The following is a 26,433-nucleotide window of genomic DNA, read 5'->3' as shown; positions in this document are numbered from 1 at the left end:
TGTCATCAGTGATGAAGAGGATTTTGGGAAATGCAGTTGAGATTACCTCATACCATTTGTACTGAAAGATATGTACAGTGAATTTTCATTAACATGTTACACATCGAGAAACTATATTGCTAAACCTCCAGCCAGCTTCTGTATAAAAACAGCTATTCTTGTGTAAACTGTTGATCTAAACGTGTCAGTTTATATTAGAATTGTTTTATAATTGATTCAGACCATTGGTTCTCAACTCTTTAAACTTCCAGGAGGGAATCAAGCTGTCTTAAAATGATTTAAAATGAGACAAAACAATTTTATATTTATTAGTTAAAATTACCCCCAAACTTCTGGAATTCTACAATTTAATTCATTTTTTTTTAAAGAATTTCAGGTACTGGGGGCGCATTGAAATTTTATTGAAAGCCTATTAAAGGTATTTAAGGGATGTCTAAGCTTTTCATTACTCAACACTGGAAACATCATCACATCATGACCTTTTTACTTCAAATTCTCTTTGTCAAAACGGTGCTGATGTGTTCCTAGAGGAATCATGCATCAGGTGATTTGGAAAGCACATTTCAGTGTGTGTCTTTAATCACAGGTATCTCTTAACCTGTGACATCTGTAGGGTAGAACCAGAAGTCCTGCCGCCTAAAGCCAGCTGCTCTTCCCTTTAAAGACTGTTATATGGCACTTATTCCACTGAAGCATTGCCAAACTGCAGCTGTTTTATCCCTGTAGCCTGTGTTTGTGTGGCTCTCTTTCGTTGTTTAGATAATAAAAAAAGACCTTTAATGGAAGTTTAGTATCGACTATTGAATAATTGCATTTAATCATTTTGAAAAAAGTAATTATTTTTAAACATTAAAAACATTTACCATAAACACTTTAGTAATATGTATTAAAATGTGCTTATATTTTTCAAATAAGAGTGCGGTGATATTACAGACGCGTAAAGTAAATTTAAATTGTTTCGTGTTTTCAATTGTTTAATTTTTTGTTGTTTTAGTTTCTCGCTAACCGAACTCTTCTCTTTCTTTCTTCAGTACTCGACAGAACTGAAGAAGCTGTACTGTCAGATCGCCAAAACGTGTCCCATTCAAATCAAGGTCCTTACCAACCCGCCTCAGGGTGCAGTCTTACGGGCCATGCCTGTCTATAAGAAAGCGGAGCATGTTACCGAGGTGGTCAAACGATGCCCGAACCATGAACTGAGCAGAGAGTTCAATGACGGTATGTCACCTCTCTGAATTTGTAGTCTAGAAATGTGATTAAACATGTTTTAAATCATCGGCCTGAATTTTGTGTTTAATAGGCCAGATAGCCCCGCCCAGTCACCTGATTAGGGTTGAGGGGAACAGTCATGCTCAATATGTGGAGGATTCCATTACTGGGCGTCAGAGTGTGCTGGTGCCTTATGAGCCCCCTCAGGTGAACACTCACACTCAGACACACACACATGCAATTTCAGAGAACCCTGGCTGTTCCTACATACACCGCACACCTGAAATCATTCCCAACAGATGTTCATGTAACATAACAGCTCTAGAGAAATGACCAATGTTGAGTAGCGCATGACACGACTGTTCCCCTATTAACAGGTGGGCACAGAGTTCACAACCGTCCTGTACAATTTCATGTGTAACTCCAGCTGTGTCGGTGGAATGAACAGACGTCCTATTCTCATAATCGTCACTTTGGAAACCAGAGAGTAAGACCATTTTAAACATTGAATAAAATGTCCGTTATAGGAAATATGTGAATTAATTGCTTGATGGATTTCTCCAGTGGTCAGGTTTTGGGCCGACGGTGTTTTGAGGCTCGTATCTGTGCGTGCCCTGGACGTGACCGCAAAGCTGATGAGGACAGCATTCGTAAACAGCATGTCAGCGATGGCTCAAAGAGCAGTGAGGGTACGAAACGCCGTAAGTAGTGCTGGTGGCTGGTGGCTGGGCTTCATCTAACACAAACACATTTGCAGCGCATCTTTCTTATTCCTAGGTGGTTCTCTTACCTCCATATAAACTGCATGCCCTCTCGTACAAACACACTCACTTGCCACTTTTCCACCTGTTCTGTGCTTTGGCTCTGCGTCTTGTGCTTTAAGATCTTCTACTACAGCTGTTTCACTTCCTCTATCTCCGTCTTCCACAGCTTTCCGTCAGACCCCTCACCTCTCTCAGCTAAACTCCATCAAGAAGCGAAGATCCACCGATGAGGAAGTGTTTTGTCTGCCTGTGAGTATCTCAAGTTTGTCTGCAGTATCCCAGCATCAGATTTGTAGTTGTTGATGAGAAATGAAATATCTATTAGGGGCGGTTTAGACAGGATGCTGTTTTGCATCTTTTTTTTTTTTTTATATGTAAGCATTCACTAGGTGGATGTCTTTGAAAAGCCACTTTTAAAAATGTGAAACATGCATTGTCTTTCATTTTGTTGCTCTTCATTTAATTTTACAAACAAGAATAATTTCTGTGTGAATGGTGCATTACTTGATAAGGATGTGTTAACATCTATGAAAACTGCTTATATTATGCAGTGTTAGTATTTTGTACTATATAGGCCATTAAAAATATTAAACTACATAATAAATACATAGAAAATATTAAATTTATATTAAAGTTAACATTACATATTAAAATAATAATGTATTATTCATAACTGTTATTCATAATTAGTCATCAAACAAAAGTGTCATTCATAATTTGTTAACTTTTAGTTAATACATTAGTGTACAAAAAATGACTAATGAAAAATATTTTACAGCATTTATTAATCAAGGTAAACACATTTTTACATACTTTTACATACACTACTATTCATATACTATCTGTAAAATAGTATATTACAAATTAACAATAACTTGAGTGAATGAATTATGAATACCTTTACAACGCATTGAGAATACTTTACATTTAGATTTATATGTAGGCTTTATAGAAAGCGTTACAGAAATATTTGATACTGAAAAGATTATACACAGACATTTTTGAAGCAGATATTCAAAGTGAAGAATTGAGCATAATTTAGGCGTCTGGCATCCAGGCTTACCCTTCTCTCTCCTTCTCTGTGCTTCAGATTAAAGGCCGTGAAATCTATGAGATTTTGGTGAAAATCAAAGAGTCTTTGGAACTTATGCAGTTCCTCCCTCAGCAGACTATTGAGTCATACAGACAGCAACAGCAGAACCTACTGCAGAAACAGTGAGTACCTTATACATGCAGGGAAATTCCCCAATTAAAAAAAAAAATATATATATATATATATATATAAGCCTATATATATATATGGATAATTGTTCTTCATTTTTATAATGGGACTAGCCACAGCCAAACTGTAGGCACATACTACACTGTGTTAGCAAGGTCCACCCACAGATTGATATTTGTGTCCGTTTTGTAATAATTTGCTCAATTAATTGCTTGATTTTAACACTGCATTTGATTGTGGTTGCTCATTGACTGACTGTGCACTGAATTTATCATTTAAGTATTTGGTTTGTTTGTTCAGCCATTAATTTCCGCCCCACCTGAGAGTTTTTAGAGTGCAAACACTGCAACTTAACGCGACAGTTTAATTCTCTCACACTGATGATAGAATCTTGGCTACAGCATGAAAGTATGAGTTTGGATTGCATCTTGCATGAGATTTATGTTGTGCATCGTCGATGCTGTTAAAAGATTTGCCCTTAAACGAACCCTGCTGGTTTTGCTCGACATAAGTTCACATGGTAATAATAATAACTGTTTTACATTCGGCTTGGCTTCTTATTAAGGGTGTACCTTGCTGAGATGGTGATCTGATTTATTCAGTTTACCCCCCTTCCCCCCACATTTTATGACGTGCAGACTACCACAGAACAGCAGTCAAACAAGTTTAAACTCTGCCTACAAATTGTTATTGGTCTTCATGGTAAATGCAAATTTAGTCGATTCATGGAAAATGCAAGCTTAGTCTGTTCTCAGATTTTAGCCGCTAGCAAAGTTTTTACAGAAATACATTGTATCTGCCGTAATAGTGCTCAACAGAGGGGGAGAGACCTGCAAATTATGCTTTAAAGGAGCATTTTCACCCTTCATGTTTTTGTCAGCTTGTTTCATTAAGGATCAACTGGTTTCTAACTATATGTTGGAATGTAGTATGTACACTCGGATTTGGATGTCATTGTTTTTCTTTCTGTAAATTTCCTTAAGCCTAAACCATCCACACCCAACTGAGCTGCTCAGTCATGGCATCTGTTTGTAGGTCAAATGGACTCACCATGCATTCCTTATGGAAGTTCTAATGGGTTTTAGAATAGCCTGTTTTTCAATTATTGAATAAAATAAGGATTTTGGTTCCGTAATCACCCATATTTTGGAAACTGTAGTCATTATGTTAGCATTGTTTTTTAACAAAATGTGAAAGCCTTTTAATATAATTAACCACTGGCTACATTATACTTCTAAAAAAATCACTATTCTAAAAACCCATAGATGTTCCTAAGGGTACCCATGGCTCACAAATTCTATTTCTCTACTGGGTTTTAAAGACTATAAACTGCTCAAACAGTTCAATGTGCTCTGTTTAGTGTGAGAACAGGTAGAGAAGCTGTTGATTTTAGAGTTAATTTGACCTTCTCATGCTTTGGTCTGAGCTACGTAAATGACTAGGTAAGAATGACGAGGTAGCCATTATCTTTAAAACTGTCCCATTGTAGGACAAAGACAGAACGCACATGCTGTGGAATGTGCATCCTTTGAATGTCCAAAACTATCATTTGAGCATAGCATGTTAACACATTAAGGGCAGCCCCATTCCTTTTGGTAGATAGGTTAACATTACCAAGCGCAAATGTAGTTTTCCGCATTGTCTGCATGTTGTTGCTTCTCTCTTTCATTCATAAATCTTTTTTTCTAACTATACTTGTTCCTGCATTTTCAATAAAGCTCCTTCTGTCTTTGATTCAATGGGTTGGGTGTTTTATTTGATTGATTTCCTCTTGTACTTTCTCACTCTTTCCACAGTTCAAAGACTAAACTTACTTAGTTGCTGCCACCTTGTGCACATGCTAAAAGATGAAAATCATGCATCCTATTTAGTTTTGAGATGTTTCCTCATAGTTTGAGATTTTTTAGTTAACACATTTTGTATTGACGTTTAAATCTCAATCTAATTGAATTCAAACTAATGAAGCCTGAAAAATTTGAATATGCATAATTTTACAACATTTCTGTTTGATTTCCCCATCATCACCTGTTTATCACTGTGGTCTCTCTCTCTCTCTATTATTTCATGATGAAGTCTGATATCTTTTAATATTGTCACGTTTGATTTTTCTTGCCATTTTGTTAATCCTCCACCTCTCTTTTTCTCTTGTCTCCTCACATCTGCCTGCGTTTCCGGTCTTTCTGTTTCTCACTGTCTTTCTTTGACTCTTTCCTACAGCCTGTTAAGGGCCCGTTTGCGCTCTGAGCTTCTGGACCCAATAGGTGAGCAGAAGAGGCGCTTCAGTGCTTCCTGAAAGTAGGAATCACATTCCTCCTCCCTCAGAGCATCCCTCGCTCATCTCTCTCCATCTCTTCTTCATCTCATCCTCTACCCCTCAAAGGGGCTTCCTGTGCTTCTCCAAACTGTCACTCGTGGTAACTCCTAGACTTTTTCTATGCCACAAATGGTTTGAAGACAGGATTTGATTTCTACCCCCTGAACACCTCATTTTAAATATGTGAGCTCTCAAGTGAAGCCGTTTTAGATATTTGTTTTTTTTTTAAGTTCAGTGCATGATTTTGTCCCTCCAAAGTGTATTATTTATCAATTGAAATGATCCATTTGTGTATTAAATCTGCTAACAATCACTTTACACTCAGATCTAGCTGCATTAGTATTCTTGCCAAAGTGTCAAAAGTTTCTTAAAACATTTCAGTGTGTCTATACCTTTTTTTAATGTTACTTAAAGAGCCCTTGTGACTGAGGCGGCTTGTTTCCTCAGCATTTATTATGTTTGTTGGACTGATATGCTGGTATTGCACAGAAACCCATTGCACATAAACAGTATAGCAACTTCTCAGCTGACCACCTTATTTCTCTCTTGCTCTCTTCTTTCCATCTGTTTTTCTTCTTTCTATCTCTCTAAACAATCCTGAATGTCGAAACTGACCAGGAACCAAGCACACATCTTTTTTTATGGGACTCGGGACTCATAGTTTTTGCCTTTATTATTGGAGCTGGACTCATTGAGTTGTCTATAAATATGGGGGATAGACTTTATTGATGACAGAATTTTGATAATGCTGGTCATGTTTTGTAAAGTGCACTGCTGGGCAGTAAATTGTGTTTTGTTTGTGTCTTGATTATTTGTTCATTTTCTTAAAGATGTATTATCTGCTATGTACATGGCAGTTAAGAGAAAAGGAAATGAATGCTATAGTGTTGACAGATTCTTTTGTTGTTTCATATGAAATGAATGGTGGTTGTTTTCTCAATGGCTCTTGCACTTTTTGTCAGTTACTACTATTCAATAAATGACTTCTCTGCTTTTGTGTTCCTATCCCTACTCTTCCGCTTTGTTCTCTTTTCTTCTCCTTTATTTTCCGACTCTTCTTTTTAGTTGAATTGTCAGGGGCTTTCAGTTAGAGCATTTCAAAATATCAGTGAACTGAAACACCTAGTATTTTTTATTATGTGTAAATGTCGATTTCCGAATCATTTAAAGAAGTAGTTCATAACAGTCTGTCATTTACTCATGTCATTCGAAACCTGTTTTTTTTTTTTTTATGAAATACGGGTTTGTTACATGATGGTAAGTAAATAATGGCCTTTTCTTTGTGCATGTGAAAGATAATTTTTCTTTTGATATTTATACTTAAAGTACTACACAAGTAAATGGATTTATTTTCCTCTCAATGTGCCTTTTAACCCATGTGCATGTTCATTCCACTTTTAGAATCACAGAATAGCACAGATATGTTCTGTGTAGCTCTACAGTTTAGGACATCCATGAAGTGGAAAGCATTTATCATTTTCTGTAATATCGATATGTAAGCCTATGCAAAGGAACTTGGCTTCAGTAATCATCAGTGTATCATCGTCTGTCCCACAGAAACTCTCTGCCACCCCAGCCTGCCTTTGGTTCCAGCTCACCCACCCTCTGCAAGAACAAACTGCCTTCAGTCAGTCAGCTCATCAACCCCCAACAACGCAACACACTCACCCCATCAAGCATGACTGGAGGACTAACTGACAGTAAGGGCTCTATAAAATCATCAATAATTCCATTAATATATATTTATAGTCTATCCACCAATGTCTCAGTGTATGTTAGGGCTTACAAGAGATGGTATTGAAATTTTCCGTGTCTCAGAACCCTTAGAATCTCAGAGTCCCTAAGTGAAGAAGATCCTGTCTGGGCTTGAGAGACACTCAGTTCTCAATGTCAATCTGACAGAGTGTTTCCTTTTAAAATTGAACTAGATCTTTGTGGGACAGTCTGCCTTCCCTTTGGCACTGTCAAAATGTACTTACACATGACAAATATGCGTTCTCACATTTCACACATCAGGCCAAAGGTTTCATATGTTCTGAAATTACCTAATCCATATTTAGAGCCCTCGGGAGTTTGTTATTTCAGTCAATTTCAGTCAAAGACTTCACAGTTTATGTAGTGTGTGTATATATACTATAATACATTTTGGCAGGCTGGGGACATAGAAAATATTGCATGGTTTTATTTTATTGGTAACACTTTAAAATAAGGTTAAACATTAGTTAATGCATTTGTTATCATGAAAAAAAAACAATGAATAATAAATTGTAATTTTACAAATGTTTGTCAGAGGTTTGGAATCTTTAAGATATTTTACTTGTTTTTGAAATGAATTCCTTATGCTGACTAATGCTGTCTTCATTTGAAGAATCCAGTAAAAACAATAGTAATAATGTGAGAGATTATACATTAAAAATCTCTTTTCATGATTTTTTGACACCTCGAACTGTTGAATGATAGCGCATAATGGTTAACACAAAAACATTAAACTTTTTTCAACATTGATAAAGAAATTTCTTGTGCACCAAATCATCATATTAGAATAATTTCTGAAGAAGAATGTGACACTGAGAACTGGGCTAATGGCTGCTTAAATTCAGCTTTGCTATCACAGAATTGAATCACATTTTAAAATGTCTTATAATAGAAAGCAGCTTTTACACTTATTTTTGATTAAATAAATGCAGCCTTGGTGAGCATCAGAGACTTCCAAAAAAAAAAGGATTCCAAACTTTTGTATATTCTTTATTGTTTTTCTCATTGGAAATTACTATGAAACAAGAATCATTATGCTGTAAAGGTTTATTTTATTCGTTCCTGATACCTTATGCATTAACATTGAACCTTATTGTAAAGTGTTACCGTTCTATTTCCCTTTTTTTGAGGTTTATTACAGTCTCAACCCTTTCCCCTCCCTTCAGTGACCCCTCCCATGATGGGCGGCCCGGTTCACATGAACACGGACATGAACGCCCTGAGCCCCACCAACCCCCTGCAGTCTCAGTTACAAATGGTGCCCTCTCACTGCACACCTCCGCCACCCTACCCCATGGATAACAGCATTTCCAGGTACACAAATACACTTACAGTAAGTCTCTCTGAATCAGCATGCAGGTAAAAGTGTAATATAATCATGTTGCGTGATCGTGTTAAAGCTTAATATCTGTCAATTGCAGCTTCCTGTTGAGACTGGGCTGCTCAGCCTGTTTGGACTATTTCACAGCCCAAGGATTGACCAATATCTACCAGATTGAGAACTACAATTTAGAGGTGAGGAATTTGCCTTTCTCCTTGAAAAATTATTTAGCAGGTACATGTTTAAAAGAATAATTCATCTAAAATTAGAATTAGCTGAAAATACTCCCCATCAGGCCATCTAAGATGCAGACACGTTTTTCTTCTTCATCTGAACAGATTTTGAAAGATTTAGCATCTTGCTCACCAGTGGATTCTCTGCAGTGAATGGGTGCCGTCAGTTCAAACTGCTGATAAAAACATCACAATAATGCATAACATGACTTGGTTATCTTATGAACGGAAAAAAAATCCATTCAACCTCTGTCCATAATATTGCTTTCTCCAGTAAAAAAAAATAAGTCTATTGAATCAGTGGAGAAATATGCATAGATCACACACAGTCTAAAACAGTCGAAAATGGTTCTAAACCAATATGTTGGTTTGTTTTGGAAGGACAGCAGAGGGTAGATGTTTTCATGGATTTGGATTGACATTTTAATTTCCAAACGTCTTGATGGATTGGTTTCTTTTCACTTCACAAGACTTCATATCAACTGGCATTGTGCGGATTGTTTGTGGATTATTCACTGTAGAAGATCCATGTCAAAATATAGGATCTGGCTTGTCTGGATGGAGAGATCAGAGCAATGGCTACTGTATTCATGAGCTCTGTGGTATATCTATCCACAGGACTTGTCTAGGCTGAAGATTCCCACAGAATTCCAGCACATCATCTGGAAAGGAATCATGGAGTACCGGCAGACCATGGAGTTTTCTCCACCTCCCCACATCTTGCGCACCTCTAGCGGGACATCCACCGTCAGCGTGGGCCCCACTGAAGCCCGAGGCGAGCGTGTGATCGATGCAGTGCGTTTCACTCTCCGTCAGACCATTTCATTTCCTCCACGAGACGACTGGACCGATTTCTCTTTCGACCTGGCTCCAGATTCCCGCCGCAACAAGCAACAGCGCATCAAGGAGGAGGGAGAATGAACGCGGCTCATCCCAGTTCACAACGATATACATACACACAACCATGCACATAAACACTCACACGCTCTGTTTTATTAACACACTTGGTGTTGGTCCAGATCGTTTCACAGTTTTCCTCTGCAAGTGACGTAAAAAAAATAAAAAAATAAATCTAGTTCACTTAAAACTTAAATGGGCAGATAAAATGCACTTAAAGTCCTTTATGGTTTCACTTTCTTCTGGTGGATTTAGCTTTGGTTATCATTTCAAGCCCCTTAATTGAATGCAAACAGCAATAGCGGAGGGGAAATGGTGCTTTGCTAAATTGTAATTTTTTACTGTTTCTTGAGACCAAGCACTTAAGAAATACTGACATGTTCTTACTATTCACAAACTACACACTGAACTTTTGGGGTTTCTTTTTTTTTTTTTTTTTTTTTTGTTACATGGCCAAAGGTGTATTTCTGTTTTGTTTTGGTTTTTTTCCTCCCAGCAGGAGCTTTAGTGTTAATTGTATTCTTTGTTGTGACGATCATTCCTTGCAGGCGAACAGTCTCATTTTTGTATGTACTTCAAATCGAAATCGCACATGGTTCTTTTCTTTTTTTTTTTATTCTCGCAGAAAGTGTTATTCGTTCGTTTTCACTCGTGGTGTAAGACTGATGTTGTCATGTAGCCTTTATGTAATACTGTAAACCCTTCTTTGTATCTTTCATTTGTGAGTTGCAGACACTCTCAGTACTATCGAATTGCAGTAAGTATTGAATTGCTTCTGACGGTTGTGATGCTGTCGGCAGTCTGACATGCTGTTTACTGGCCTCTAAAAGTATAAAAGAGATTTACACTGGTACAATGCCAATGTAATGTGGCTTCAGTATTTTTTTTAAACAGATTTCCAATTCTCTTGATACTTGTTAGCCCTCTGTGGTAATGTTGTACAGATTTTTTTGTATTACGCGTTCATGTGACAACGGAGTAAACGATTCTTTATCAAACGATTATGGAATTATTGTAAATATGTTGCAATGTACTTATTTTGATATAAACCAAATAAAACAAATATCATTTAACATCGTTTTTTTGTTTAATAGAACCAAACTGATTTTATTTCAATAGAATAGTCAGGCATAGTGGATTTTCTCAATGGCATTCTGTGGTTTAACAGACAATAAACAATGGTTAAAGTTGAGCACTGGGGATACGGTCCTCTGAACTTCTTTTAACGCACTCATTTAAGACTTTCAATTTTAATTTTTAAAACTCGCATAGTGCGACAAATTGACAGGACTAGTTCCAATATGCATCATCCACCCTTAGTCTTCATTTAACATTCACTTGACTTGTGTTAGGTTTATATTTACGTTTATTTTTGATGGCTACATTTTTTTCTTTTGTGCTTCGCATTAGTATATGGTATAACTTGCATTACTATTCTCAACAGTAGGTGGCAGGCATCCAAAACTTCAGGTTCACAATACATTCTCTGGTAAACTTGGCCATTACTTAGAGAAGACCCCTTTTACTTTCAATTGCCTCACCGACTTGTTCCCTTTAATCTTGAAAGTTTTCAACTTTATGGAACCAGATACTGACAAAAGGTTCTAATAATTTCAGGGAGTTTTGGTCAATCAACACAGAGCAGCAGAGATGCATGGAAGTATTCGTGTGTCACACTGGTGCAAGCAGCATCCTGCAGGGTAGCGTACTTCCCAAATATGAAAATTAAGTATATTTATTCACCTCAATGCCTGTACGGAGGCTCCTGGTGAATCTGCTTGCGGTAAAAACACTGATCTGATAAATAAATCATACTCTTCTCAGTTACATGAGTATGCAGCAATATATGACGCTTACATCTTCAAATGGTTAAAGAATGTGTGACCTCAAACACTGAAGCAGATAAAGAGCAATGAAGTTCCTCGATTGAGGTTCCAAAATCTTATTCTCACCCTGTTTGAGACTCATATAAAAAGCTATAGCTCATTAAGGCTCGAGACAAATAAATGAGAGGATAAATCAAACTTGCTTAATTAGGTCGGTTTCTCAAAACCGAAATCAAATTCACAAAAGCAAAATGAACAAAATAACCATTTCTCATATTGACATCTCCAAGTCCAAAGTTTGAGAGCTCCTGTCAATCTTGACGGCAATGTGCCTTAAAAGTCATGACAGAACTCCACGTCAGTGTTGCCCAGGGAGGAGGTGAAGGGGTGGGGGCTGGGTGATGACGAAAAAACAGTGTGGGAATGCTCTAGTCCCTCCTTCCCCTTCAGGTGGTTTTGGTTGGAGCTGTGGTGTTTCCTGGATACCTGGACCATAGTGCAGCATCTCTGATGTCTCCGTCACTAAGAGCTCTCCATAGCATCCAGAACTTTCATGATTTGCTGTTTGATGACTTTAGTGGCGTCACCCGCATCTGGAATTAAATACCTACAGGAAAGATCACAACACTGATACCAGTTGTTGTTCAAATGTACCAAAACAAATTTTTTTTAATGTAATAAAATGTTTTTTTTTTACAAATATCTATATATTCTGTTAAGCTATTAATTAAAACTATAAAAAATATATTTTTTTTATAACAAATTTTAACTGACATCCTATTCCATTGTAACATTAGTTAACAAAATAAGCATTTAAAATACTTCTAAAGCATTTATTTATCTTGTATAATATTAATTTGAACAATTACAAAAAATCAAATCAAAAGCTGTATTTAAAATCGCGGTATGTTAAAATTATTTAATGGACCTGAGCTAACATGAACTAACAATCAACAGTTCTATTTTTATTACTACGGTTAGTAACAATAACAAAAATTAACACTGTAATTCATGTATTACGTATTAATTGAATATATTATATATATTATTATACTGGTCTACAGTATTATAGAGACTAGGAGATAATGTGAAATAAAAGTGAAAGTAAAATATCAACTGGTGTCCTGTTGTAAGTTAGCATACCTCTCCACAGCCGATATCTCCACTCCTGAAGCATTGTTGTTGCCAAACTTAAAAGTGATAAGTTCTGGATGCTTCTTCTTGGAGGTGATCTTAACCACAGAGTTTAGGGCCTGCCTGGATTGGATGTAAGCAAAACCTTTTCGGGCAGCGATCTCTCTCAAACAGTACATGTGTGTTGCAGTGATCAACAGATGGCTGTGGAAGATAAAACAACAGAGTTATATATATATATATATATATATATATATATACACACACACACACACACACACACACACACACTCAACCCACCATCCACCAGATAGGACAGCCCAGTATCTGAAGGGATGGACTATTATTATAACAGCTTTTCACATGCAACAGTATTAGTTTACAGACTACCTTGGTTAACATAAAATATAACATTATTTTATTTGAGGTTTCTTTTTTTTGGTATTTAAATTTATTTGATGATTTTGACTTGGAGGGCCAACCGTTGTCGTGTGTTCAGGCGGACAACCTCACCTTGGGAACATGTGTCCAGTCTCCTTAACTTCATTACATGGAATATGGTGCTTCACATCTGGTTTGTTGATCCAAGTCTGAATATTGACAATCTCTTTCCTGTCATCATCTGATATAGATGAGCTGTCAATTTCATCTGAAAAGATGAAATAAAAAAATTCATTAAAAATATTGAGGAAAAACACAAATGTTGAATTTATTAATGTGACCCTGGACCACAAAACCAGTCACAAGGCTATTTTTTGTTTTTAATTAAGATTTATACATCATCTGAAAGCTGAATAAATTGTAAGGATATGATAATATTTGGTCGAGATACAGCAATAAAAAAAATCTGGAATCTGAAGGTGCATAAAAATAAAAAAAATCTAAATATTGAGAAAACTGCCTTTAAATTTGTCCAACTGAATTCTTAGCAATGCATATTACTAATCAAATATGACGTTTCGATACATTTACAGTAGTAAATTTACAAAATATCTTCATGGTTTTGCAATAAAAGAAAAATCTATAATTTTGACCATACAATGTATTTTTGGCTATCGCTACAAACATACCACAGAGACTTAAGACTGGTTTGGTGGTCCAGGGTCACATATGTAGAATGGCAAAGGTTTAGTACAGTAGTTCTCCACCAGGGGGCCAGACCCAAGAGGAAGGCTGGACAAGCTTCCCCAGTAAGTATTAAAATGATTTACATTTCGTTATATTTACAATCGTACTTAATATATTCCACACACCAGCATGAAACTTCTGTTTTCACAGAAACTTCTCCATTTTCAAGATATTTGCTATATATATATATATATTTTTTTTTTTTTTTTTTTTTTTTTTTTTATGCCTTCAAAATACTTAATAAAAAGCACAAATCATACAGGATTCTTTTTTGTTTTTTTTTTAGCTCATTGTGTATTTAATCAGCTTTTATTTTTATTGGGGGGGGGGGGTTGTATCTGCTTTGTAATTTGTTATATTACGTTTTAACTTTATTGTAGTTTTTAGTTTTAGTTTACTACAAAATTTGTACCATATTTTCCGGACTATTAGTCGCTTTTTTTCATAGTTTGGCTGGTCCTGCAACTTATAGTCAGGTGCAATTATTTATCAAAATTAATTTTGACATGAACCAAGAGAAATGAACTAAGAGAAAACTTTACCGTCTACAGCCGCGAGATGGCGCTCTATGCTGCTCTGTGCTCTGCGCCCTCTCGCGGCTGGAGACGGTAATGTTTTCTATTGGTGCTTGGGTCTAAATAAATGCGACTTATAGTCCGGGGCGACTTATATACGTTTTTTCGCTCGTCATGACGTATTTTTGGACTGATGTGACTTATACTCAGGTGCGACTTATAGTCCGAAAAATACGGTAATTTAAATTTTGTAAATGTAAGTTTTTCATTTAATATTTAGATTACAATTAATTTCGATTAAAAAAAATAAAATAATAAAGAGTAAGGGTTTGTTATAAATAATTACAATAGTGCAAGTGTGTATGAACTATGAATGTCCCTGATTTAAATCGGTGTATTTACCTGTATCATACTCTTCCTCATCACCAATGCTGAAGACAGGCTTCACTCCCCTGTATGGCTTCCCCACCCGATCACTGCTGCTTACGTGCCTGAAGGAAATAAGAAGCATCAAAGGTACTTATAAAACCTACAAGAAGAATAAAAGTTTGCCCTTCACACCAACATTGTTTTCTTTGTCCTAATACAGACATTCTAAGAGCATGGCAGTGAGATGAGGTGTCCTCTAGGATTAAAAAGGTGAGTACCGTTAGTTGGAAGAAAGAAAAGTTAACATGTTCGCAATCTACCAGAGATGAGAATCAAAGTGTGGAAGGACAGGCACTGCACAAAAGTCCATTTTACTGTAAAACTGAACAACTTTAACATTTCATTGTCCCAGTCTTGCACAGCTGTGATCAAATCTGTATAAAAACAATGAAAGACTGTGTTCTCTCTCCAAACATATGAGGACCCAGACAGCAGAGATCAGACTGTGAGACACAAACTGCTAGCGTAAAACAAAAAGAAGAAGAAAGTGGCAAAAGCACTGTTAGAGGTCAAAACTGCCGACACTGTCAGAAAGTGACAAGACCGCTTCCACTTCTCCGAGTGGTCTTTGTGAATTCTACTTCACATGCGTGTGAATGCCTGGTAGTGGATGACAAATGAGCAGTTTCTAGAATGTTACTCTATTCTCAGAAGTATCCGAGAAGGAAACAGGAAATTCAGAAGGATGAAAAGGATATTTGCACTATAGATGCAGGTGATGCAGATGCATATGGTGTTAGAGCATACTTTACTCAGGGTTTTAAAAACACCTACAATGAGCTAAAGCGGACAGCGCCACCTTGAGAGGGCATGATGCGGAAACCAGATGCACGCTGGTGGGGCTACAGACAAACATTAATGAAGTCTTACCGATCCAGTATTCCCTTGTCTGGCCAGGGTAGATTGAAAGATATTCTAGTGTGAAATAACAGGGCATAGGTCGGGAAGAGGATTAAAACAGAAAGACTTCAGAAAATCAATCACTTTAAAGAAATTTTCCTCGACATAATGTAATTTCAGCTTGTTCTTGCTTTTAAATAAAAGTAGCGGTGAAAAATAAGACAGTGTAGACGTTTTTGCAACTGGCCTCTGACCATTAAACAGCCCTCATATTTTCTTTTTTCAGTTAATAGAAGATAGAACACATCTGGAAAGGAAAACGTGAAGAAAGCCTGTCCAGTGCAATGAATATGAAAGATGCTCACCTTTCCACCGGTGTGGAAGTGTTTTCAATGAAGCTGATCACCTTCTCTTTTACATTAACTGACTTTGACTTGAGAGCGAAGGTCATTTTGTTGACAAGTGATTTAACTCCTTTGCCATCTGTGCTGTTCAGTTCCCCCTGGATCAATATAAGAGATGGGCTGAATTAACTTTGGGAGATAATTTATCCGAGACTAAAGAGGCATTTGCTTGTCAGTGAAAGTTGAAACATTTAATGGCTTGCTTTACTTGAAATGTCCACATGATGGCACTAAATATCACCCAGAAAATAAAAGGAATATGCCACACGTGTCCACATTATTTTTCCAATGCGGAAATAAGTTAAGACTATAAGCTTTGGAGACATTAATTACCCACAATTAAAAATCACACACCTTTAACATAAATATGTTCTCTAAATGTAAATGTCTGAGGAGGATCAATATTTGAAAATACAACTTCCGACCGATTTCCATTACTTTTTCATTTGTTTTACAGGAAAAATCAATCATTCAGACAGTATGCTCAGAAAAATCTACTTACATAAAAGGGACGTTTTCATATACCCCATTAAAAGGCATAAATTAATTATTTATGCTCAAGATTTTTTTTTATATTTGCATCTCAAATTTTTTTTAGGACGTTTAGATATTTATGTTGGAAAACAAAATTACTCAGAAAGAGATTCCTTTTTTGCAATGATGCAACATTCTGAATTCAAGACATCCTGCTCTGATTTAAAGCCTTAAGTTATGGAAAGACAAACGAAGACTTTTTAAGACCCACAGAAACCCTGTTGAAAATGGACTGAGAAAAATATATAAGAATAATGCCAAAAAAGCATGGTTTGAAGGCTACACGTCAAGTAACACAGCATTGTAAAGTGCATCACACACACACACACACACACACACAAACACACACACAAAAACTCACGTCAGCTGAGCTGAGGCTGCTGTGGGATCCTGAGGTGCTCACGATCCAGTGAACATAAACATTATCCGGCCCTTCAACATTAATATCTGCTAGGTGCTTCTGCAATGCTGAGCATTAAAGAAAATCAATTATATAGAGTCAGTCTCATGTAACTGTTGCTTTTAGTATCTGAACAAATTACATTTAACTGTTTATTTATATTTGATTTACTAATTACATTTTGTCCCAAATTTGCCCAGAAGATACAATACACAGATTCAATAAAAAATTTTGTTTAAATGTTTTATTAATTTAACTAAAAACTGAACTTACCCATAAATCCACCTTTTGCTATGCTCACAAACTCTTTATTTTTCTAGACCAAAAAAAAAAAAAAGAGAGATTGACCACTTGCATTCTTAACAGTTGTGAAATGCTTCCAATAATAAATTTACACAATTCCGTATGTAGCAGCAGATGCAGTTCTGACCTGCAGAAAGTGGGCAAGCACCATGTTCATGTACATGTCCTCTTCTTCACGTCCGCTGCCCATGAAGCACAGATGCTCTCCGCTTGCCACAGAGCCGGACTCCAGAGACTGCTTCTGTGCCTCCAGGAGAGACTTCACTGACAGGGCAAACTCAGAAGGATTATGAAGCATCTGTGAATCAATAGCATATTATTACGGTTTTGCTGGTGAAGGAAACCCAGCCACACATATTAAACTTTGCATTTTTTTAGGAAACAAAGTGGATCCAAAGAAAATCAATCTCCGCTTTGCCAATTCATATTAGAACTATTATGAACAAATGCTGCCTTCTCTGCTTGCAAAAAATCTTACCAGGTCAGAGTCCAGGTGAAAGGCAGTGGAGAGGTGACCAGCATTGTACTGCTCAGCAGGACGGCAGTCAACTACAAAAAACCTCACGCCCTCCTAGACAGCATACATAAACATGCATATTAATAGAAATAACATGTTGATACTCATCTGTTGTTGATTCCTGTTCACAGTTGCCCGAAAACAATACACTTGAAAGACTGAAGTTTCAGGGTCAGATGCAAAGTAGTTTTTTTGCATATAGTGAGCACATAAAATATGGTAGACAGAAACTCAAAAGTGTGTGCTTGACTTGAAATATGGTAAACATGCTATAAAACAATCTTGTCTCTTCAAAAGACTTGGATTAAACCATTTGATTCATACTGATTACTTTTGCAGCGCTTTTTGATAAAAAAAATAAAATTTGAGAATATTAAAAGATATTTCCACTAGTAGGGGTTTACATACTATTCATTTACTATAGAGTAAACATACTATACATTTACTATAGAGTAAATGATGAAAACAAATTCTGGGTGAACTACCCCTTTAAATGTTGATCGTCAACATGAATAAATATGAAGGATGATGTTTTGGCCAGTTATCTTCGAGCTGGGACTCACAGGTTGCAGCTGGTTGGCTTGCAGGATTTCAGGGACAGATACAGGCAAACACAGAGCCTGACTGAGGTCCATGTCTTCTTCTTTCAGAGCCACCAGACTGCTGCCAAACAGATTATGGTTCTCCTGCACATACATAAACCAGACAAACAAACATCTGATACCTGCTAAACCGTTACTGTGATACACCGCGATTCGATCTTGATGCATCTATTGTGAGGTGCATCATATTGAGAAGAAGTTGTTAATACACAGCCCAAAGAACTCAGACAACGCTTACCTTTCTGAGAGATAGAGGCGTCTTGCTGATGTAATACTGTGCTAAAGAGAACAAGTCTTCAATGTCCTCTGCCTCTAGTAATGCTGGTGACTGCTCCAGCATTTCTGGAAAAAAAAAAAAAAAAGAGAGAAAGAAAATGTATAGCTGTATACTTTGGTCACACAGGACAATGGTAAAGATTTTTTTTAAGTATTGTTTTAATAAATAAAGAACAGAAGAATTTACTGATGATGTCATCTTTGCTGTCTCCTTCTTGGGCAAGGATGCCTTCTCTGGACATCAGAAAAACAGAGAAAACATTTTTTTGCTTGATCTCATAAACGGGTGAGAAAAACTCATTAATTGATTGAGTGCACTGAACAGTCTGAACTGTCACATACTTGGCATTGACAAGGATGATGAGCATGAGGAAGAAAATGAGAAAAGGGTCCGCTTGTTGGAGATAAATATCCCACAAGGCCTGTGACACCTCAGGGAGACAGTTGCTAGAGAAGAGACTGCCCATCTGCAGGATACAAGGGAAAAAAAGGATTCTTTAGCATACAACTCAAAATAATTAATTTGACTAATTTTAGGAATATGACCATAAAACGCTTTCAGAATTGATCCATAGTAAGTATGAGTTAAGTATAAATTACATATACTAAGGCAGGGGTTTCCAATCCAGCTCCTGGATGGCCACTGTCGCGCAGACTAAAGCAAGTATAGGTATCTGCAGGAAAGTAATGGGAGTTTCCAGAACAGGGTGTTTTTACACTATGATTTCTGATCGATTGACAGCATTTACACTGCAGATCTTGATTCCCAAATCCAACTTTCTGACTATATCCGATTTTTGCATTTACACTATACACTGCTAAAACTAGCAAACGTAGATGTTCTGACCCGGAAAAGGAAGTAAAACAGCATGAAATACAATGGATGCAGATGCAAATAAAATGATACAGTGTTTTGCTTTCAACAATATTCTGAAAAGTCAAAAAAAAAAAAAAAAAAAATCAGCAAAACATTGGTCTCGTACGGCGGAGAAAAAAAAAGAGGAGCCCTTGTTGCAGCCTGGGCAAATTGTGCACCTATAATAAGTCATGTGATCTCAGTTGGTGGTGTCCACCTGAGTTGACGTCACTTTTTTTAATGACGCACAACTCGCATTTACTGGGGAATATCCGATTTGTCTGCTTACATGGCACATGCAAATGCACGTATCCGATTCACATCCGATTTATTACCACATATGAATGAGGCCTGAATCCGATCTGAGAACATCGGAATCCATGCGTTTTTTTCCTGCTTCATTTGTGTTCACCAGTCATATCGGATCTGTGCCACATGAGAGGAAAAATTGGAATTGGGTCACTTGAACCTTGCAGTGTAAATGGGGTTGGGTAAGGGGGATCATTTAGTTTGAAAACACCCACAAGGGGCTAAACGCCCCCTTTTTTGCTCTGCAGAGACTTAAGTCTCGACTAAAGCTTCAACTTCAATTACTTGATTAAACGCACCTGAACCAGCTAATCAAGGTCTTGAAACTTGTACTAGAAACTTCCAGGAAGGTGTGTTGTGGCAAGTCGGAGCAGGATTGGACAGCCCTGTACTTAGCCAAATACTTGATAAAATATTCAAACAGGCCAGAGATCGACTGACCCAGTTGATGGCGTAGGAATCAGGAGTGATCTTTTTTGTGTCCAGGAATGAGCAGAGTTCAGGCTCATGGTACTGCAGCAGGAGTCTGAAGAGGTGAAATGGTCTTCCCTTCACAACACAGTCTCTGCAAAGGGCAAATAATATGATCCTTAAATCAAGAAAACTGCTATATATAAAACCTGCATGCCCCACTTCTGCCAACCTAATTGTTTCAATTGTCCTTTTTGGCCAGACAAGACCTTTGAAGAGGTCAAGAGGTTAAAAAACTAACAAACTTTCTTCAGTTTAAATCGTTTCAGGGATTCAGTTTTGCTACATTATCTCAAACATTTTATTCATTTTTAAGTAAAGAAAAACACAGACAGACATATGAACACCCCTACCGTGGGATGTATTTATTCATGATGGCGTAGAAGCAGTTGTAGAGCTCTTTACGGGACAGCTGTAAGCCCAGGAGTGGTTTGAGGATGTGTGGCCAACTAAGATCTGGAGTGAAGGAGACATTTCTGGACTTGCAGTAAAATGTGATCACCGACTCCACGTCTGACACCAGGTCCCGTCCTTCCTCTACTGGTATGCCTAGCTCATCTATATGCAAAAAAACAATTACCATCATAATATAAGAAATCCCACTATTTCATACTCATATTTTTCACTAGTACATTGTTTGAGATAACAGGTTTGTGCACAGAACAGAAAAGAATGCATGAGATTTATCATGACTCTGGAAGCATCCTTCCAAGATGAACTACCAAGCTAGTACTGTTGGTTTATTAACTTTGGTCAAAATGCAAGACATAAATCAATGTGTGATAGCATCAATTGTTTTCTTAGATAATAGTATGAGTGTTAATTTCATTTCCATTCAAAATTTATCAAAAGCATTATTTATTTCAGTAAGTGTACAAACTTTACTTTAAAATTAAAGTTAAGTATTTGAGCTGGAATAACTAATTAAATGACTAAATAAATATTATTTATTCAGAAAATAATCTAAATAAAATAAGTCATGATAAAACTGAAATAGCGACAGATCTTTTATTTTGCACTGTGACATATTTGATTAAAAAAAAGACTGAATTATGATATATTAATCAAACATTATGAGGCCCAAAAATAGAAAATAAATATACATGAATGAATAATTCTCATAGCTATAGCATGCCTAATAAAAGAGGAAATTGCATGCAGACTTTAAACAAATTACAAAACAAATTCTCCAAAAGAACCTTCTAAATAAAAATGCCTAATTGCATTACAAATTAAATCAAAATAATACAAAGAAGGTACTCTTAATAACAAAAATAATTTGCTAGTTTAGTTTCAAGACATGCTTTACAAATAAAGTCATCACTGCAGTTAAAGTGTTTTAAAACTGCAGAAGTACACAAACAATCAAACAGAAAATCGTGCTAACAGGCAAATGTGTGTGGAATACACAATGTGTCACAGGAGGTTTTGAATAACCTGCAGGCTTATAATAAAGTGTCTGACCACATTCATAAAACTGATATACTATAGAGGTGCAGTGCATTACTACACATAAATGGCACAATGAAAATGAGGTGATGTGTGCAAAGGTTATTCACCAATGATCTGCTGACTGCGGTTGTGAATGAGCGTCTGTTCTGCTAGGTCCAAAGCCCCATCCCATGAGGACAGACTATCTCCTTTACCAGACACGTTCAAAGCAATCTGTCAACACACATGTTCAAAATCAGAGCCAGAACTAAAACTTTTGGGAAAAAAGTGCATAAAGAAAGCAACTGAAATTCAACAAGGCTCCTAAAGCATAGTGTATGATATAAGCTAATGCCATCCCCATGGGGTGTATGTTTAAAGGGTCCTACACTTCAAACCTACTACAGTTTCGTTAATGGACATCTGATCGATACAGAGGCTCTCTAAAGCCCTTTGGGAGCCACTGTCTCTCAAGGAAACCCTTTAAAACAAAGCTCTGCATGGATCTCTTATGTATTCTATCATAAGCATGATTAATGCCTTTTCTGTCTCACTCATCAACACACAGCATGTACAATCTTTTCAAAGCTTTTATAATCCATATAGTCAGTGTTTTCCACTTGATGCTAAACAGGCTAATTAGTCAAGTCATTTTGTCTTCAGACACACATATTATATATATACCTACCATCCATAGCTTGGCCCGCTGTTGTGGGGGTAGGCTTCGGACCTGGATAACACCATCCTGGTCAGTGTCCAGATCACATTCTGCCGAGTCAAGAGCATCAGCCAGATCATCATTCCTTCAGAAAACACACACACACACAATAAATGCACACGACACACTGTGATCAAATCACTCAAAACTTAATTTAGAAGAAGTCAAGGACAGATTCAGACCTTGTGGGCTCAAATGGGTTTGCTTTACTTACTCAGAACTACGAAACAGTAACAAAATGGCAGAAACAACAGTATGTAAAAATTCTAAATTATTCTATATTGAAAAAAAAAATTATGATGATCACGAAAGCTGTGTATTTAATCAAAATACTGTAAAAACACTAATAGTGAAATTATTCAAATAAATTTATTTATTTTGAATGTTAAATGTGATTTATTCCGGTCATGGCAAAGCTGAATATTCAGCAGCCATTATTTAAGTCTTCAGTGTAACAATACTGATTTGGAATAATAGCTTAGGCAGATAGCAAAAAGCATCCAGTGTGAACAGCCTCTGACATTAATCATTTATGAGCAATATGCTGAGCAGCTATACAGAAATTAATATTGCCATAACAAGGCAGGCGTGTTTGTGCACACCAGCTGACATGGCTACGCTATGAATGAACACACATTACTGAGAATTCTGGAGAATAAGACTTCCACCAAGTGCAATATTCAGTCAAAAGGGCACAGCACTCCAGGGTTTCTCTCGAAAGTACTACAAACTCTAGACACTAGCAAAAGAAGCTAAGAACTTGGCGTGGGGATTTCCAGGAGACAAAAAGAGAGCACTGGACTTATCTTAAGGCGGGCGTACACGGTGCGATTTTTGCTGTCGTACGAGTTCGCATGCGATTTTTTTAAATCGTGTGGAAATCGCGTATGCTCGTATGGTCGCGGCTCGTATCATTTGCGATGAATTACGAGCCGAGCAGAGTGGCTTACGAGCACTTCCCGACCTCCCGATCATTTTTAAACATGTCTAAAAAGTTCGTGAGCTATCGGTTTGAATTCGTGCCATTTGTGCGGTTGAACGAGCCGATTTGTTGATTTATCTGAAGTTGACCAATCACGAACTAGGAAAACCACAGAAGACGAAGACGGCAGCGCCACGGCGAATGTGGGAGGATAAACTCGGTGAAGTCTGACAGGAATAGTGTTCGCTGTATGTTTCTAGCAACGTATTCCAATGCCTTTTTAGTTATCTCTCGCTCTCTCTCACACACGCATATGTAGTTTACAGGGACTCTCCATAAATGTAACGGTATTCTATAATGTTTATCCCCATACACTACCTCTATCCATCACGGAAAATGCATGTTTAAATTTTAAAGCCATTTGGTTTACGAGGGCACAGGAATTGTCCTCACAAACCATGTTTACATTGTAACACACACACAGGGTAAAAAACGTCCCAGTTTCCTATTGCTGAAAAATAACCTGTACGTGTAAGAAACAGTCACGGCTCGTATCAGTATTTTATATGCAGTTATGAGAGAGGGAGGGCAGTTATATTAGGCGCGTTCCACTTGAAGCAGCGCTTCACAGAATGATCACCTGTATGACATTAAAGTACCGCGAGAGCGATTCGAATGCATTGGATATGTGTGCTCTCTTATCGCTCTCGCGGTACTTTAATGTCATACAGTGATCCTTCTGTGCGTGCAGCGGTGCTTCAAGTCGAACGCGTCTATCGACTTCGTGCGATTGTTTCTGGAATTCGCAGGTTGTAAAATCGTGCCGTATATCATCTCGTCCAATACGATTTTCAGATAAACTCACTCGTGCCGTGTGCGTGGACATACGATCTTCCGACCATCCGAATTCGCACCGTGTACGCCCGCCTTTAGGCAACTGAGGTAAAACCCAGACAAAGCCACACTCTCAGACACACACTATACTGCTGAAAACATCTGCTGGAATCAGAACATCTGCATCACTCATTAAAACACACTGCAAATGCTGCAATTATTTAATGTGTACAACCGCTGCAGCTAAAACATACAACATATTACAAAATAAACTTTTTACGGAGCAATGTTGGTATTTATTTACATCAATGGAATTGGTTAATAAATACATAAAAAGACCCAAATATAGTGTAAAGGTTATTGTTGATGGGTTCCACACTCATTCTAAATTCCTGACATAGTCTTAAGGAAGAAGACGAAAGCTGTCTAACAACCAGCCATACCAAGCATTCTCAACTGGGGTGAGAAATGAAAGTTGCCACGTCCTGATATTTTGGCTGAATGCCTTAATAATAATAATAATAATAATAATAATAATAATAATAATAATAATAATGCCTTAAGACAGGAAACTTTAGGAGGCAACAAATTATTTATTTATTTAGGTAAAAAAAAAAAAAAACCTTTAGAAACGCCATGTGTAATGGACTTTGATATTACAGACTGAAATATACGCCACCCTCACACTTTTATCTCCACATCCTAAAGCTCCATTGATCAGAATCATTTATCTTCCTGGTCACTGTCTGTGAAAACAGGAAGAGGATAAAATGCAAAAAATAAAATGTCTGTGATGTCTGTGTGTGAATATGTTCCTGTTGTGGAGGAACTGCTAAATACTCAAATTAAAATTTAGGATTAAAACAATTTTTACCAAACTATGTGTCATTTTGCAGTTCCTCTGTAGAATGGTAAGCAAAACTGTTTAGAAAACTTTAATGGTGTGTGGATTATGAGTGAAAAGACTGATCTTCAGGTATATGACAATTTAACAAATGGTAACAAATACATGTGTATTACTTCAAGATTGGAAATGGTTTTCTGAACAGTTCTGTTCTAAACCAAAACATGGCAACACAAACAATAAAGCACAATAAATGTTGACGTCAATAAGTTTTCAGTTTACTTGGGCTATCAATAGAAAATTTACTCATACATTCCTCAGACATTTATAACTTAAGAGGAGTCTGATGCTCATACATCTTTCCTGTACAAGACATAACTGAGTCATAATAAGAATCACAAGAAGGAGGGAAAAAACTGTACAGTAATCCACCATTCCTTTTCCATTTTGTTATTTCAGTAGATAATTGAAACTATGATCTTTGTCGTTATTTTCAACCTCAGAGGACAAGAGTCACAAAAATCCATAAAGTTGTTTCAGTCAGTTCCTGGATCACAGTTTCAAAAAGGTAACTTGCTACAGCAATTAAAGATGTCTTACACGGCTAAACGGAAGAACTCGCGCTTTTAACAAGAGCCGAGAAACGTTAGCTAAACCCATCGTTACCATATTAGTGAGGAAAAAACCTGGCCATAGTGAAATGGTAGCGAAAACTAAGATTATATCTGAATCATCACAACTCTATTGTCTGCAAAGCTACGCTAGTAACACCTAGCAAAAGCGGTTTTAACACAACCAACTTCTACGAGAACACAACAATGGCGTTTAATCGCATAAAATACGTATCATACAGATCACAAATAAAATGACAGTGTCAAACTGAAGAAGGACTGTGAAACATCTGAAGTCTCCAAACAATATACACTCGCTGCTTTGGCTAGCCGGACTAACGTTAGCTGTTTAGCTCAGCATCGCTTTCTACCTGACACTCAAACAGCTGTCGTGAAAAAGCTAGATTAATAGTCTTTCTTCAACGGACTTCAAGTTCCAAGTGACAATATCAGACTAGGAACCGTGAACCGTTCTACGTTAAAACTGATCGGTGGCGTTTTCTTACCAGCTGCCTTGAAGCACTTCCCCTACAGCATCCGCCATTGCTGTGGTGACGGTCCACGTCAAACTGTGTCGTAAATACCAGCGTCTTGTCGCTACGACTACACGCACGCACGCGCTTAGCACAAGTCGAGACGCGACGTAATACGCGATAATCAGCAAAACTGTGGATTGATTCTAAAAGAGCGAGATTTTAGCTTTGATTAATAAAAAAAAGCTTTCTAGACCAGCTTAGTTTCAACATGGCATGACAAGTGTTTCCTGTTTTCAAAATAAATCATATGCATTAGTTGTGCATGCAGCCTACTAGGC

General features: G+C 37.1%; 2 protein-coding genes across 15 annotated transcripts in view; one reads left to right on the top strand and one right to left on the bottom strand.

The window, feature by feature from the left end:
• tp63 (tumor protein p63) overlaps window positions 1-10,788 on the top strand; it is a 40,514-nt gene extending 29,726 nt beyond the window's left edge. For 2 of the 13 annotated variants that reach the window (XM_026213760.1, XM_026213766.1), the window contains 10 exons: window positions 1,032-1,218; window positions 1,301-1,416; window positions 1,587-1,696; window positions 1,774-1,910; window positions 2,140-2,222; window positions 3,064-3,188; window positions 7,067-7,209; window positions 8,395-8,578; window positions 8,686-8,779; window positions 9,437-10,788. In XM_026213760.1, the coding sequence (XP_026069545.1) occupies window positions 1,032-1,218; window positions 1,301-1,416; window positions 1,587-1,696; window positions 1,774-1,910; window positions 2,140-2,222; window positions 3,064-3,188; window positions 7,067-7,209; window positions 8,395-8,578; window positions 8,686-8,779; window positions 9,437-9,739 (1,482 nt within the window). In that variant the 3' untranslated portion in view covers window positions 9,740-10,788. The other 11 variants (XM_026213764.1, XM_026213771.1, XM_026213762.1 and 8 more) reach the window with 9 other exon arrangements.
• Window positions 10,596-26,227, bottom strand: tbc1d23 (TBC1 domain family, member 23). 2 transcript variants are annotated; one of them, XM_026213757.1, is made up of 19 exons: window positions 26,126-26,227; window positions 22,379-22,493; window positions 21,819-21,924; window positions 20,613-20,817; window positions 20,230-20,353; window positions 18,966-19,090; window positions 18,811-18,857; window positions 18,586-18,689; window positions 18,309-18,431; window positions 17,707-17,799; window positions 17,356-17,526; window positions 17,199-17,241; window positions 16,887-16,993; window positions 15,953-16,089; window positions 15,618-15,662; window positions 14,721-14,809; window positions 13,189-13,324; window positions 12,685-12,879; window positions 10,596-12,148 (listed from the first exon to the last, which is right to left on the bottom strand). In XM_026213757.1, the coding sequence occupies exons 1-19, from the start codon at window positions 26,161-26,163 to the stop codon at window positions 12,064-12,066; spliced, it is 2,088 nt and encodes a 695-aa protein (XP_026069542.1). In that variant the 5' UTR covers window positions 26,164-26,227; the 3' UTR covers window positions 10,596-12,063. The 2 variants fall into 2 exon arrangements, with proteins under 2 accessions (XP_026069542.1, XP_026069544.1); XM_026213759.1 differs by lacking the exon at window positions 15,618-15,662.
• Between the last annotated feature and the right edge of the window lie 206 nt (window positions 26,228-26,433).

Source organism: Carassius auratus, chromosome 31 (genome assembly GCF_003368295.1).
Source record: "Carassius auratus strain Wakin chromosome 31, ASM336829v1, whole genome shotgun sequence".
Lineage (NCBI taxonomy): Eukaryota > Metazoa > Chordata > Actinopteri > Cypriniformes > Cyprinidae > Carassius > Carassius auratus.
This window is presented reverse-complemented; position numbering and strand designations above follow the sequence as displayed.